Source organism: Bos indicus, chromosome 18, assembly GCF_029378745.1.
Source record: "Bos indicus isolate NIAB-ARS_2022 breed Sahiwal x Tharparkar chromosome 18, NIAB-ARS_B.indTharparkar_mat_pri_1.0, whole genome shotgun sequence".
NCBI lineage: Eukaryota > Metazoa > Chordata > Mammalia > Artiodactyla > Bovidae > Bos > Bos indicus.
The window spans coordinates 34,756,455-34,769,857 of record NC_091777.1 but is presented as its reverse complement, the minus strand read 5'-3'; the positions used below and the strand labels follow the sequence as shown (position 1 = coordinate 34,769,857).

Genomic DNA, 13,403 nt, shown 5'->3' with positions numbered 1-13,403 from the left:
GGATGGACTTAGTGACACAGCCGCTGATGTCATATTGGGGTGAGGGCGCAGGAGCCAGGTTGAAGCAGACGAGGGGTGCTGAAAGGGAGGATGGTGAGCACTTCTTAGCTCAGAAAAAAAGTAAAGAGTCTGACTGGACACTGTGAGGAGAAGAGAAGAATCCTGCAGAGAAGAGACGATAGAGGAAGAGGTGGGCCTGGATACCCTCATGGGACCTGGCCTGGGACCTCTTTCTTTAAGTGAAATCTGAACAGACCCCCAACCCAGAGATGTAAGCAGAGCTGCTCTGGCTGAAGCAGAGGGTGGTGGGGCATCTGGGTTCTGCCCACCTGGTCTCCTCTCACCCTCCAAGGAGCCTCACAGCTGCTCTGAGCTCCTGGAACCCACTGGCTTCAGATAACTGCTTCATTTTAGAGATGAGGATGGGCTGGCTAGAGCCACGGAGAGAGTCTGGTGGCAGAGTCAGGAGCTTCAGCTTCTCCCCCTCCAGGGCCTCATCCACAGTGTTGGACTGCATTTATTCATTCAGCAAACATTTACTGAGTGCCTACTGCCTGCCAGGCACTGAGCCTGTGTGGGGAGAGGGGGATTCAGAGAAGCTCAGTAACTGCTCCTGACCAGCCCAGGATACCCGTGACCACACCCTGGAGTCCTCAGGAGCTGCTCGCACAGAGCCTTGTCCTGGGGTGATGTCCCCTGTTAGTGCAGACGGCAGGGCTCCAAAGGGCCTGGCTCAACCCCGGAAGGTTCTGGAAAGTCCTCCACACTCAGCAGCCCCAGCCTTCTGCATTGCCAGCTGCTCCTGGGGGTGACAACACAACCACCCAGACCCTCTGTGGGGCAGGTGTCCCTGGGCTCTTACCTGCTCCCATGGCAGCCTTCTCACCTGGCCTGAGGCTTTGATAGCTGATCATTCCACAACAGCAGACATGGTGGTAACAGTAACAGTAATTTACTGAGCTTGTCCTATGTATCAGAAAGCTTATTGCTCTTGACCTATGCCCTCCTCGGTACCCATGGCAGCCAGCAGCCAGGCTGCGCTCTCCTGCCTCCTGAAAACCAATCCCTGCACAGTGAACGCACTGCCACCTTACCCCCCTGGCACGCCTGGCGTGGTCGCTCCCGGACAGGATAGGCCAGCTCTCCCTACCTCCACTACAGCAGCCCCTTGATGCTTGCAGAGTTGACAGTTGGCGATTTGACTCTCTGCAGGAGAGGTTCCCCAACCCTAGGAGGTAGGACATGTAACCAGTGGTACAGATTTGAACAGACACTGGTGAGCAGGGTGAGGGAAGTTGACAGGTAGACAGGGAGCCTCAGCTGGGGGCCCCGATCTCACACAGACTCACAGTCCCAACCTCACCAGGGAGAAGGGATGGGGAGGTTATGCACGTCCTCCAAAAATGCAGCAAATGAAGGTGGCTTGGAGGGGGCTCAGGGGACATCATGGGAGGAAGCAGGTGGCTGCCAGGGAGAGAGGCAACTCTGGGGTCAGGGTGGCAGCATGAGTCATGAAGGCAGGGTTGACGATGAGTAGGGGAGTAAGCCACAGGGGCTGCAGCCTTGAGCCCCAGGGTATACCTGATTGAGTCCATCGTCTAGATGCATGGGCATCAGGGAGCCATGAGAAGAATGTTACAGGCAAAATCATCTAGTGGCTTCATTAGATGAAAAAATGAATTATTAATAGCAAACAAGGGACTGCCTGGTGAGGCTGCTCTAGGAAGGGTTTCCTCAGACACTGAACCCCAAGGAGTGTGTTCTGTGAAGCACCCATCTCATGAGACATTCCTTGTTGTCAGATAAGTTTGGGTAGACCCCTGGGCTTTCTCTTTCCTATGGAGCCTCACTACACAGCACCACCTTAAAGGCTCTGAAGAGTCCAGCAAAACTGACTTGACTTATGTCACTCAGCATTTCCCACACTCATTTGACTATGGAATTTAAAAAAAAGTAACCTCATTAATATCCCTTGGAAGAACCCTGACCCACACTCTGGGAAGTACTGATATGGAGGGACTGGCAAGGTGAGACATCTCTTGCAGATGGTCAGGGGTCTTCTGTGTTGCCCTCCCCCATCCGTCATATCACATCGAACCCCAATCAGACCCCTGGAGCTCTTTGGCCAAACATCCTAAAAACATTCTCTGCATCCTGACTCTGCCATGCTGGCCCCGGTCCATGGAAGGAGGTGGGGAGGAGACTTACAGGGGCAGGGGCGTTTGAAGGACATGTAATCCTTGGAGCAGAATAGTGGAGCCAGCCTGCCCACGTGTAGAGCTCTGACTTCTTGCAGAGAAGGACCCTCCGCTCACCTGCAGAGACACAAACAGGCAGGTGATGGGGGCGCCCACATGGCACCTGCTGACCCTGCAGGCTGGGGGCTTGTGTACCCTGGGCTGTCAACCTCTGGGGAGAGGATTGTGACTTTGATAGTCCTAGTCCGTGGGGGCGGGGGTGTGCTGGGGGGCTCTGGGCTGTGGAGTATGAGGGTTCCAGGGCAGAGGTGGCACAAATGTGTGCTGGCATCTCAGTGGTCAGTGGAAGGGGGCGAATATCTCTCCTGGGTTGACCTCTGAGAATCCTGTAACTGTTAGGGCTGAAAAGACCCTTACAGATCAGCTCAATGTCCTCATTTCACAGAAGGGGAAAGTGAGACCTGGAGAAAGCGAGAAACTAGTTCAAAGTCCCACAGCTGGCTCTGGAAGGGTATTCATAGATGCCTAGCTCAAACATTATTATTATCATCATTATCATCACAACAGTTTTAAGAGAAAGATGCTTTTTTCATTCTTATTTTATAAATAAGGCAGTTGAGGCTCAGGGAGGTTATGAAGCTTTCCAGGGTCACACAACTTCTAATTACAGGATGGGACTGGAACCCAGGTTTGTGTGACTCCAAAGCCCACACTGTAAGCCAGCACACTTCCTTAGAAGGTGCCTACTAGATTAAATTACCAATTCATAAATAAAGAGCTAGAGATTACAATTTTCTCTTTACCAACACCTACCCCCACACACACACCCCCACGTGAATATTCAGGTGTCAAGATGTCCGTGCAGTAAAAGACTGCCACATCACTCTAGTACCTGTTTGCAATGGAGGAAACATTTTCAGAAAGTAATTCATCCTCTCATGCTGCTGGAGATCTGAGCTGATTCAGTCTCTCCTGGTAGGTCCCCAAGTGATAGGAGGCCATGGGAATATTAGGGAGTTAGAGTTCTTATTTCCTAGGGAGTGTGGTCACTCGACTTGGGAGAAACCAAACCATGCCTTTGGATGGATGTGGAGCCCAGCAGGCACTTGCAAGGGAAGCTGCCGGTCGCAAGCCAATGGGCAGAGTGCCTGGCCCCTCTACATCCCAGGGGGAGCAGGCTTCCCTGATCCCGGGGATGATATCATTGTGGACAGAGCTTTTCCGTAAGAGGCAGTTCCAAAGGTTCCCACTTTTGTCTTCTCCAGGGATCCTTTTTATTATATATATGTATATATCCTCTAAATGGGTCCCATGTTTTGATGGAGCCAGTTGGCCAAACTATACTAAGAATTCATTTTTTTTACTTAGTAAACAAACACCTATCTTTGGAGAGCCCAAGCTCAGAAATCCAGTTCCTGAGTGCTAATATTGACTCTCCCACTTCCTGGCAGTGTAGCTTTGGGCAAAGCACTTCACCTTTCTGAACTTCAGTGTCTTCCTGGGGAAAGCAGAGTAAGAACACTTTACCTGCCGTGAGGACTGGGTTTATGTACAGACAGTCCCTGGCATGAGGTATGTGGCTGCAAAATGTTCATTCTGCTGCCTGAGGCGGGTGGGAGGGAGTGGCCATCACTGCTGCTGACCTCGGAATCCCTCTCCAGGTGACTTCTTCTAGCTCAGCCTGTCCTGGTGTGAACCCCATGCTGGCCTGACACCCACTCCCAGTCCCCATAGAAACCAAGTCAAGAGTTCTGATGGGGGAAGTGAAGGTAGATGTGATCTCCCCAGGCCTCTAGAACTGGCATGGCAGGCTGCTTGGGGAACTGTGATTTCACACCAGAAAATTCACAGAGCATCTCAGGGCCTGGGATCTGTGCTTTCTAAAAATACATGTGTGTACGTGTGTCTGTGTTCGTTTCTGTGGGTGTGCACTGTGGCTGCGTGTGAGTTGGGAGGAGGATACAGTGCTCTGACAGGTCATCTCTTGTGCCACTTCCAGAGAGGCAAAATGGATCAGGTCATTTGCTGAAATGTCTTTGGTAGCTCCCAGTACCCTCGGGAAAATGCCCAAGCTTCTGCCCCAGCCTCCACAGGTGCAGCCTCCATTTCCCTTTCTAGTGAGCTGGCATAGAGTAGGCAGTTAGTAAATGCACAACGAATGTATACATCCTATATGGCTATCCTGTATGATGTCACAAAGGGTGCTGACTACCCCCAATGCTTCAAGAAATCGTCCCCAAGGTCACACTTCTATTAGAGGCCCCCTGTACCCCCCCTTTCCTCTCACTGGGCATTGTGATTCTGAGATTAAGATGGGTTTTCGCAGGGCACGGGGAGGTGGGAGATGAACTCCCAGGGCAGGGGCCACAAAGAATCCCTGCATTACATATGGTTTTCCATGGTCAGTTTGGGTGGGTGGTGGAGATTGTGTAAGTTCCCAGGTGGCTAGGAGATTGGCAGGGGGCTAGCAGGTTTGGCCACCGGTCAAGTAGACATTTCCCTAAATGGAGATAATCTGGGCACTCAAGCTTTCAGGGTGGCTCCTGTTCACTAGGCGCCTCCATGTGCCAGTTAATATCACCGAAATTACAGCAACAGGTCTCCTGAAGTAGGTAACATTTTCATATTGCAAATAAGAAAAACTCATAGGCTCGTGACATAACCCACCCAAAGTCACAGAGAAGAGATGGAGAGAGAGAAATGCAGAGAGGGACCTTGTTACCTCGCGGTTACTGCCAGGGACACCCCACACCACAGATCTGACACCCAGGTCACGTCTTCCCTCTCGCCCGTCTCACTCAGCGCCCAGCATCTGAGACGAGGCGCGTCCCTGCCTGTGACTCATCTCCGACTGGATTGCGGGCAGGCGGGCGGCCGGCAGACTGCAGTTTTCCAGGTTCTGAAGTGGCCGAATGGTGGGCGGCAAGTCCACGTCACTCCCACTTCGCTTCGCGTCTCTGCTCCCAGAATCCCTCCGCTCCGTGGCTCACCGTGACACTCCGATCTCGATCAGTGAGCCTGTGGTTAAGGGGACCGGCTCCGTATCCCGGGCAGAAGCAGCCGGGTAACTGCGCGAGACAGGATGGTTCGCGCATGCGCAGCAGAGGCAGCCATACTGGAGGGTTGCGTTTCACAAGGGTCCGTGGTGAAGTGGGCAGGGCCGCACAGTGGCTGGCGTGGGGGATGGGCCACGTCTTTGCGATGCGTGCTCAAACCACTGGATCGCAAAACAAATCCCCATTTTACACAGAAAGGAGTCTCAGAAATGAGGGAGGCTGGTCTTGAAGTGTGAGAACCAGCTGATGGTCCCTCTAACGGCGAAAAAAATCCCATGGCAAGTGCAGATAGATGTCATTACAGGTAATACCTCAGAGCTAACTGTGGTTTGGTGGTCCGCGAGATTCCAGACCACCACAGTAAAGCGAGTCATTCAGGTTTTTTTGGTGTCCCAGTGCATATCAAAATTAGGTTTACATTATCCTGCACTCTATGAAGGTTGCAGTAGCCGTTTGTGTAAAATACAGTGTACATACCTTACTTTAAAAATACGTTATTGCTAAACAATGGTAACCATCCTTTGAGCCGTCAGTGAGTGGTAATCTTACTGTGATGTATGCTCACTCAGTGGTGTCTGACTGTTTGCAACAGGGATTGTAGCTCGCCAGGCTCCTTTGTCTATGGAATCTTCCAGGCAAGAATACTGGAGTGGGTTGCCATTTCCTCCTCCAGGGCATCTTCCCCACCCAGAGATCGAATCCATGTCCTTTGTGTCTCCTGCGTTGGCTGACAGATTCTTTACCACTGCGCCATCTGGGAAGCCCCTTATTGCAATAGCAACATCAAAAACCACTGATCACAGGTCACTATAGCAAATATAACAACAAGAAAAAAATTTTGAAATGTGAGAATTACCAAAATGTGACACAAGAGACATGAAGTGAGCGAATGCAGTTGGGAAAATGGCGCTGACAGACTTGCTTGGTTCAAGACTGTCCCAAACCTTCAGTTGGTAAAAATAAGCAATATCTGTGAAGAGCCATAAAACAAGGTGTGCCTGTAAACATTTGTCATGTGATCAAATGAAGACAGAGATGAACTCAGGAGCGGAGGACAAAAAGAGTGAGAGGATGATAGCAGAGAGGCTGGCAGAGGACACACAGATTTGCAAGCAAGTCACTTGGTACTGATTTTAGGAAAGGGATCCAGGATGTTTGGCAGCCGCGGCAGCAAAGAGGCCTTCTGCCCCCATGCAGCATCTGGCCACATGTGTGCTATCCTGGGTTGGTCAGGAAATGCCTGGAGCTTACTGGGTCTCCGTGTTGCCTTAGTTTACCTGGAGCAGCGCTCTGTTGGATCAGTTGCTGTCCCCACTGCCACCAGCGCCCAACCTCTAAGAATGGATTTACTAACTACGTAAACCAGTCCATTTGCAAACCAGCAAGTAGGTCATGACCAAGGATGTAGAAGAAGACTCATTCAAGGCCTAGACAACACCAGTAAGGATAGAAAAACATCATTACAGCAGCGACCCCAGTGTCCAATAACAGAGGACAGGCTGAGAAAATTTTGGCATATGCTTATAATGGAATATTATATAGCCATAGAGTAATGTTTTAAAGAAATTTTAATAATGTAAAGACTTTCACTTTAATGTCAATGGTGGGGGGATGTCACCAAGTAAGCTGGTTATATAACTCTGCTGACAACATGATCCCTTATTTTCTAAGGAAAAAAATGAGAGAAAATATTCACACACAGAAAAAAATGAAAAGGAAATAGACTGAAGTATCCAGTCATGTGGGTATCCACACTCTGGGCAGTGGTGGGATTGAGGAGGCTTGTTATGTTCTTTTGTTTTTTACAAATGATTTTCCATAACAAAATAAAGAGTAAGTGAATAAATCAGTGATAGTTAACTCATTGGAAATTTTAAATGCTAATTTAATTGCCTTTGAGCCTGCCATTTGTTGTTGCAAAGATTAACAAAAATTAACTTGTCTTTCAACTTACTGATAAGGAGCTTTATTAACATGTTAGGAAAGTAATCTCCAACTGGTTTTAACCTTCATCACATTTTCCCTGGCACTTGAGCAGGTCCTATTTGCCAGAATTTTGAGGGAAGTTTCTGCCATGAACCTTAAGGTTTTATTTTCAGGCAAGCTATACACTTGGCAAAAATAATAACAATAATAGACCTTATGTTTGTAAAACACTTTATAATTTGCAAAGCATATGAAGTGCTGGTTGTTGCTTTTGTCTCTGGGGATATGAGAGTTAGCAAATGGTTAAAAGTCCCTGCTGTTGGGGAGTTTACATTATATGGATGAGGGCAGACAATAAACAGATGAATAAGATGTATAAATGTTGGGGGTGATAGGGCTATGGAGAAAAATGGAGAGGAAGGATAGGGAATAAGTGGGGGACGCTGCTCTTTTAAATCAGTTTGATACTGTTTGAATAGAAAAACATGAAGGTGTCTCAAAAAATTGCCCATGGGCAATTAACACAGATGTCCAATGATTGGAGATACCCATGGAGGAAACATTCCATCTAACATATCATCTAAAATACAGTGTGCTAATTATCAATTTTACCAACTCATAAAATTATGATGAGTCATAGTGATGTTTTAAGTTTCCTATACCTAGCAAAGTTAGTTCTTAACCTTTCTAAGCCTCAGTGTTCTCATCTGTAAAATAAGGACAATTATAGTACGTAGATCAGAGGGCTATTGTCAGAATCCAAAGAAAAAATACTTATGCTTGGGAAACAGCATGTGTTCAATGCATGTTCTTAATGCAGACATAGCAAGGCCATTGCAAGGGGTCTGTTCGACACTGCTGTGTGATTCCTATATATTTTTCTTCAGTCCTCACAAATATACTGGGAGGTGTGGAGTATTTGTTCCCATTTTCAAGAGAAGTGGAGGCGCTGAAGGGTGAATCTCCTGCCTAGAATCACGTGCCATAAAACCAGGTAGTCCAGCTACAAGAAGCTGTGCTCTCAGACACAATTCTTTGTGCCAATGGGCTTCAGAAGCCCGCATGGTTTCCAAGAAGCTTCAGCAGGGTGAAAGCCCTCTCCTTTTAGGAGGCTGAGAGCCGACTGCCACCTTCCCACACCTTGTGCTCTGAGCACTTCCAGGGCACAGGCTTCAGGTAATAGGTGTCTGAATGTGTCTAACTAATGATTCTCCAAGACTGAAGGAAGTGCCTGTATCCCCATCACGTTGATGCCTGGCTGTGTTCCAAATACTGTGTGAACTAGGAGACACAAACCTCCTAATTAGTTTCTGATCAACTCCTTTGGGAAGAAGAGGTGAGAGTTATGGAAAATGCAAGGGTGTGACACCCTGATGGGTGAATGGGGGAGGGGAGTAGGCTGCAGAGGAAGAAGAGGACAGAGGGGGTTTCTGTGTAGAAAGAACTTCGAGGAGGCAGCCCATTCTGTGTGTCCCACCAGGCAACATGTGGACAGACTGCCCCGCAACCCCCCACATTCCCTTCTGTTGTGGCAGCTGCGGCACAGGTGAGTAGGACTAATACAGGTGTCCACAAGTGGTGGAATTTGTTTTCTTCCCAACACCTGGGGCACCTTTAAGCTGCCATGCCACTCCAAGGATTCCAGCGTTCTCCCCTAGCTCCTGGGCCTCCCGGCTTCTGCTCTGGGTCTGAAGCCTCCACTGCACAGACTGGGCAGATCTCTTCCTGGGGACCTTCCAGCTCTGAACTTCTAACCGCTCAAAGTCATTCACGGGCCCCACTTCCTCCCCAAGGCTCATCATTTCTGGTGCCTCGTGGCTCAGTCGCCTGGATGAACATACAGTCCACACAGCTTCAGGGTTGGGACCCCCTCCGACTTCGCGCTGTCTCCTTGCCCTAGTAGCTGCTCCCTCTGTTGCTTTTCGCTGCCTGTCTGAACTGTCTCCACTGGAACATCCAAGCCACCTGTCTGATTGCTCCTTAGGGAAAGCAATCTTCCCTAGGCCCAAACCCAGGAGTGGAGGGAGGTGTGAATTCCCTCATACAGAGTGTGAGAAGGACATGGGGAGCCCTCTGCCTGGGCAACAGACATCAATCTAGGGCCAAAGAAAGAGTGGGTTAGATAGTCTTTCTCAACGGGGATGGAGATGATAGGTAGGGGGAGGCCAGCGCCTGGGAAGCAGAACGCCCAGGGAGGAGGGAACAGTGAGAAAGGGCTGGCCCTAAGGAGAGGGTTCTGCTATTGCAGTATATGTCAAGAAGGCCTTAGGGGATTCAGGACTTCCTCAGAACGGGGTTGAGAAGGGGTGGTGTCCCTCCCCCCTCAGAGGACCTTGCTCTGCCTTAGCATCCACTGGGGCTGGACACTTCACAGAATGTCACCTGTAGTTAGCCTGAACTGAGTGCTAGCTGTGTGCCAAGCATCAGGCTAGCCCTGCCCCCGTCCCCAGGCATCGCCTCATTTATTCCCTCCAACCCACCCACCTTCCCCGTTTCAGATAGGGAAACTGAGGCTCAGAGAGGTTAAGCATCTCGCCTAACGCCACACAGCTAGAAAGTCAGCCAAGCCCACCCTCTGGTTCGGAAGCCCTTTAACACGTTGCTCACAACAGAATCCTACCTACATGTCAGTAGAGCAACTGAGGCACAAAGACGTGAAGCCACTTGTTCCAGTGAGCAGTCAGGATGTTTGAGGAGAGTCAGGAAGGGCTTGCTCAAAGGCAGGCGCCTGTGGGACTGTGTGAAATCAAGACCAAGGACCAAGCTTCTGGAGCCTCCGCGGCTGACACCTGTCACTCGTGCCCTCCCCTTCCCAGCCTGGCCTGGCTATCTCCCCCCGCCCCGCCCTCCTCCCCCCCTTCCCCCGGCACGGCGCGCGGGATCAGGAGGGCAGCCCTGGATCCTCTTCGAGCCAGCCTCAGGACCACCTGGCCGATGGGGAGAGGGGAACGGCTGTGCGAGTCAGCCGTGGAGCGAATGGGCACTAACCAACTTCCGAGGGCGCGTGGGGAGGGGCGGCTATACCGCTCGGCGCTGCGCAGCCGGCCAGAGCAGCCGCCTCGGACTCAGCCTCACTTACCGCGCCAGGGAAAGTCTGACCCAGAGCTGGAGAAGATGCAGTGTGGACACCTCCTCCCCCACCGATGGTACTGAGATAGACCAGCGCGGCAGGCAGGCACTGAAGCGGGGGCATGGCTCTGGTGACCCGCCCGTTGGAGGGTCAAACTTCCCTGCTCGAGGGTCGAGGCTGGCTTCTAGCTTCAAACTCTTCAAGTCCGGGGCCCCTTTCCTCTTCCACCCCAGCCATAAGTGCGTCCTGGTTCCCCCTTCTTGGGTGAGTTGTTAGGTGTCTGGGAAACCAAGAGCGCGGGGTCGTGGACATGCCCCCTACATAGGGTGGATGTTCGTGTGGGACTCCAGTCAGGCAAGAATCGGGGAGTGCTCTCCATCCCGGGGCCCGATGGCATGTTTAGGGACAGCCACGGTCCGCGCGGGTCCCGGTGGCCCGCCCGGGGGCGCGGGGGTCGGGGCAGGGATCCGCGGGAGAGCGGGGATCCCGTTCGAAGCGCGCTGCGGTTCCGCCCCGGGACAGCGTCGAGCGCCCCCGGAATGTGTGCGTGCGCTGGGGCCGCCGCAGAGCGCGGGGGAGGGGGCCAGGACCCCCTCCCCGCCCCTCCCCAGCGCCGCCCCCGGCCCCACGCCCCTTACTCGGCTTGGCTGCCTCGCTCCGCTCGGTGCGCCGCACTGCCGGCTCCAGCTTCGGCTCCAGCTCGGGTTCCCGCTCTGGCTCCGCTCCCGCTAGCGTTCCAGTTCCCGCTCGGATGCCGCTGCGCTCTGGCTCGGGCTCGGGCGTCGCGGGGGGCGCGCTTTTCCGCCACGGCCTGCTCGGCGTGCAGGGGCGGGGCGGGGCGGGGCGGGGCCCGGCCGAGCCGACCAGGGGCCCGCGATCCCCGGCCGAGGCGGCGGCGGCGGCAGCAGTTTCCCGGTGCCGGCCCTGCCCTGCCGCAGCCCCGCCCGGCCCTCCTCCGGCCCCGCGCAGCCGCCCACGCCACGGCCGCCCGCTCCCGCCGCCCTGCGCCGCGACTCCGGAGCCTCAGCAGCGCCGGGCCGCCGCCCGGGTCATTCCCGAGCTGGGGGGAAGCGGAGGAGGGGGAGGGCCGAGCCGCGCCCCTCTGCGCACTGCCAGCCCGACACCCACACAGCGGCAGGCGGGGCGCACGGCCAGGAGGCCGAGAGAAGCTGGAGGCCAGCGCGCCAGCTAGACGTGTGAGGACAGACGGACAGGCATGTGTAGAGTGTGACATACAGACAGGCGGGAGCAGAGGCGCAGACATACAAACCTGCAAAAGAGAGTAGACAGCCAATATGAGCAGGGAGGAACATCCAGACAGGTTTTTCAGAGGCCAGCCTGGGCACCGGGCAAGGGGACCCCTGTCATGGCCACTGGGCGAAGCAGACAAGCCTGGCAGAGCCTCCTGCTCCCAATTGCCCGCCGGTGATTCTTGGGTGTTCCGGAATGTCGGTTAGGCCTGGCTGAAGCGTTCCTCTCCTGAGTGACCAGCTTGCCTATTTCCTATTCCCCTTGCCCAACCCTGTGCCCTCTCACCCCGCCATACCCAAACCTTAGGCATAGAGCTTGACGCCGACCCTGGTGCCTGACTCAGGGAGAGGCTCCTGGCTTTCCTGCTCTGTCCCAACTCTACTTAGGGGCCGTGGACCAGCCGCGTCCCCCAGACCTCCTCTCCTCATTAGTGCACCCCTGCTAGTCTTGGTGCTTCCCAGTTATTTGTGGAATCATTTAATCTCTACTTAGCTGGGAGGGCTTCCCAGGTGGTTCAGTGGGCAAAGAACCTGCCTGCAGTGCAGGAGATGCAGGAGATACAGGTTCGATTCTTGGGTGGGGAAGATCCCCTGGAGGAGGGCATGGCAACCCAGTATTTTTGCCTGTAGAATTCTATGGACAAAAAAGCCTGGTGGGCTGCAGTCCATGGGGTCGCAAAGTGTTGGACATGACTGAAGTGACAGCACTCACACAGTTAACTGGGAGCCTCAGAGGGAGACCCTTGGGGGCCTGCCCAGAGCATGCACTCTAAATTTGATGAATTAATTGATGAAATACTTTATTGACATTTCTCCTAACCCCCATTTCCTTGATGGTCATGTTACCAAAAATAAAACATGAGGATAAGGAGCTGCACATGCTGATGATAAAATGTGGGGAAGGAGAGGAGCCAGAGGGATGGGATGGAGGAGAGGCCAGGCAGCCATTGGCACTGAGTGGAGGATAGGGGCAGAGCAGGCTCTGGTTGAGAAAACAAACCTCCCTCCACCCCAGCTCTGCCAATCACCATATCTTGGGCTTCCCTGGGTGGAGGCGGACCTGCATGGTCTAGAGCCTTGCTTGGTGAGTGAGGCTCTTCCCAGCTCTCTTTGCTAGCTGTTTATTCTGGGCTCTGCCTCCTGCACTGTCTACCTTATCGCCCTAGACTGAAGGAGATGAAGGGACCCCGGCTGGAGGATTCCACCTCCATCCAGAACTGTTGGGGGTGGGGTGGGGCACATGAACTGTGTCGGGGATGGGGCCAGAATATAGGGAAACATCTCTCAGTCCTAAGAAATGGAACCTGAGAGGTCTTTTGTCCAACCTCACACATTTATTTTATGGATGAACAATTAAAGGACTAGATAAAGGAGGGGACAGACCAGCTAGGGTTGGTGGTTCTAGGGCTCCCAGGCCAGGGCTCTGCCCCCTGCACCACTCTGCTAAAGGTGACCTTGACCTTCTTGAGCAGACACCTGCTGATCTGTGCAGGATGGATATTCTGGTTGTTGAGTGGTTTTACCTTTAATCTGTCCCCTTTGGTGAGACTGTGCTGCTGCTGCTGCTAAGTCGCTTCAGTCGTGTCCGACTCTGTGCGACCCCACAGACGGCAGCCCACCAGGCTCCCCCGTCCCTGGCATTCTCCAGGCAAGAACACTGGAGTGGGTTGCCATTTCCTTTTCCAATGCATGCATGCATGCTAAGTCACTTCAGTTGTTTCCGACTCTGTGTGACCCTATGGACAGCAGCCCACCAGGCTCCTCTGTCCACGGGATTCTCTAGGCAAGAAAACTGGAGTGGGTTGCCATTTCTTTCTCCCATTGGCAAGACTGTGTATATGTGTATTTTGTGGGGTCCTTGTGGAAGGCCCTAGCTGAAAAAGAGTTCACTCCCTTCCACCCT

General features: G+C 52.9%; 1 protein-coding gene across 4 annotated transcripts in view; it reads right to left on the bottom strand.

Annotated features, from left to right (window-relative positions):
• BEAN1 (brain expressed associated with NEDD4 1) overlaps positions 1 to 11,019 on the bottom strand; it is a 38,580-nt gene extending 27,561 nt beyond the window's left edge. For 2 of the 4 annotated variants that reach the window (XM_070770704.1, XM_070770706.1), the window contains exons 1-2: positions 10,889 to 11,019; positions 2,209 to 2,315 (exon numbers count right to left, since the gene is read on the bottom strand). In XM_070770704.1, the coding sequence (XP_070626805.1) occupies positions 2,209 to 2,233 (25 nt within the window). In that variant the 5' untranslated portion in view covers positions 2,234 to 2,315; positions 10,889 to 11,019. Of the gene's footprint in view, positions 1 to 2,208; positions 2,316 to 4,920; positions 9,629 to 10,888 lie in introns of those variants that run through there. The other 2 variants (XM_019979529.2, XM_019979528.2) reach the window with 2 other exon arrangements.
• Between the last annotated feature and the right edge of the window lie 2,384 nt (positions 11,020 to 13,403).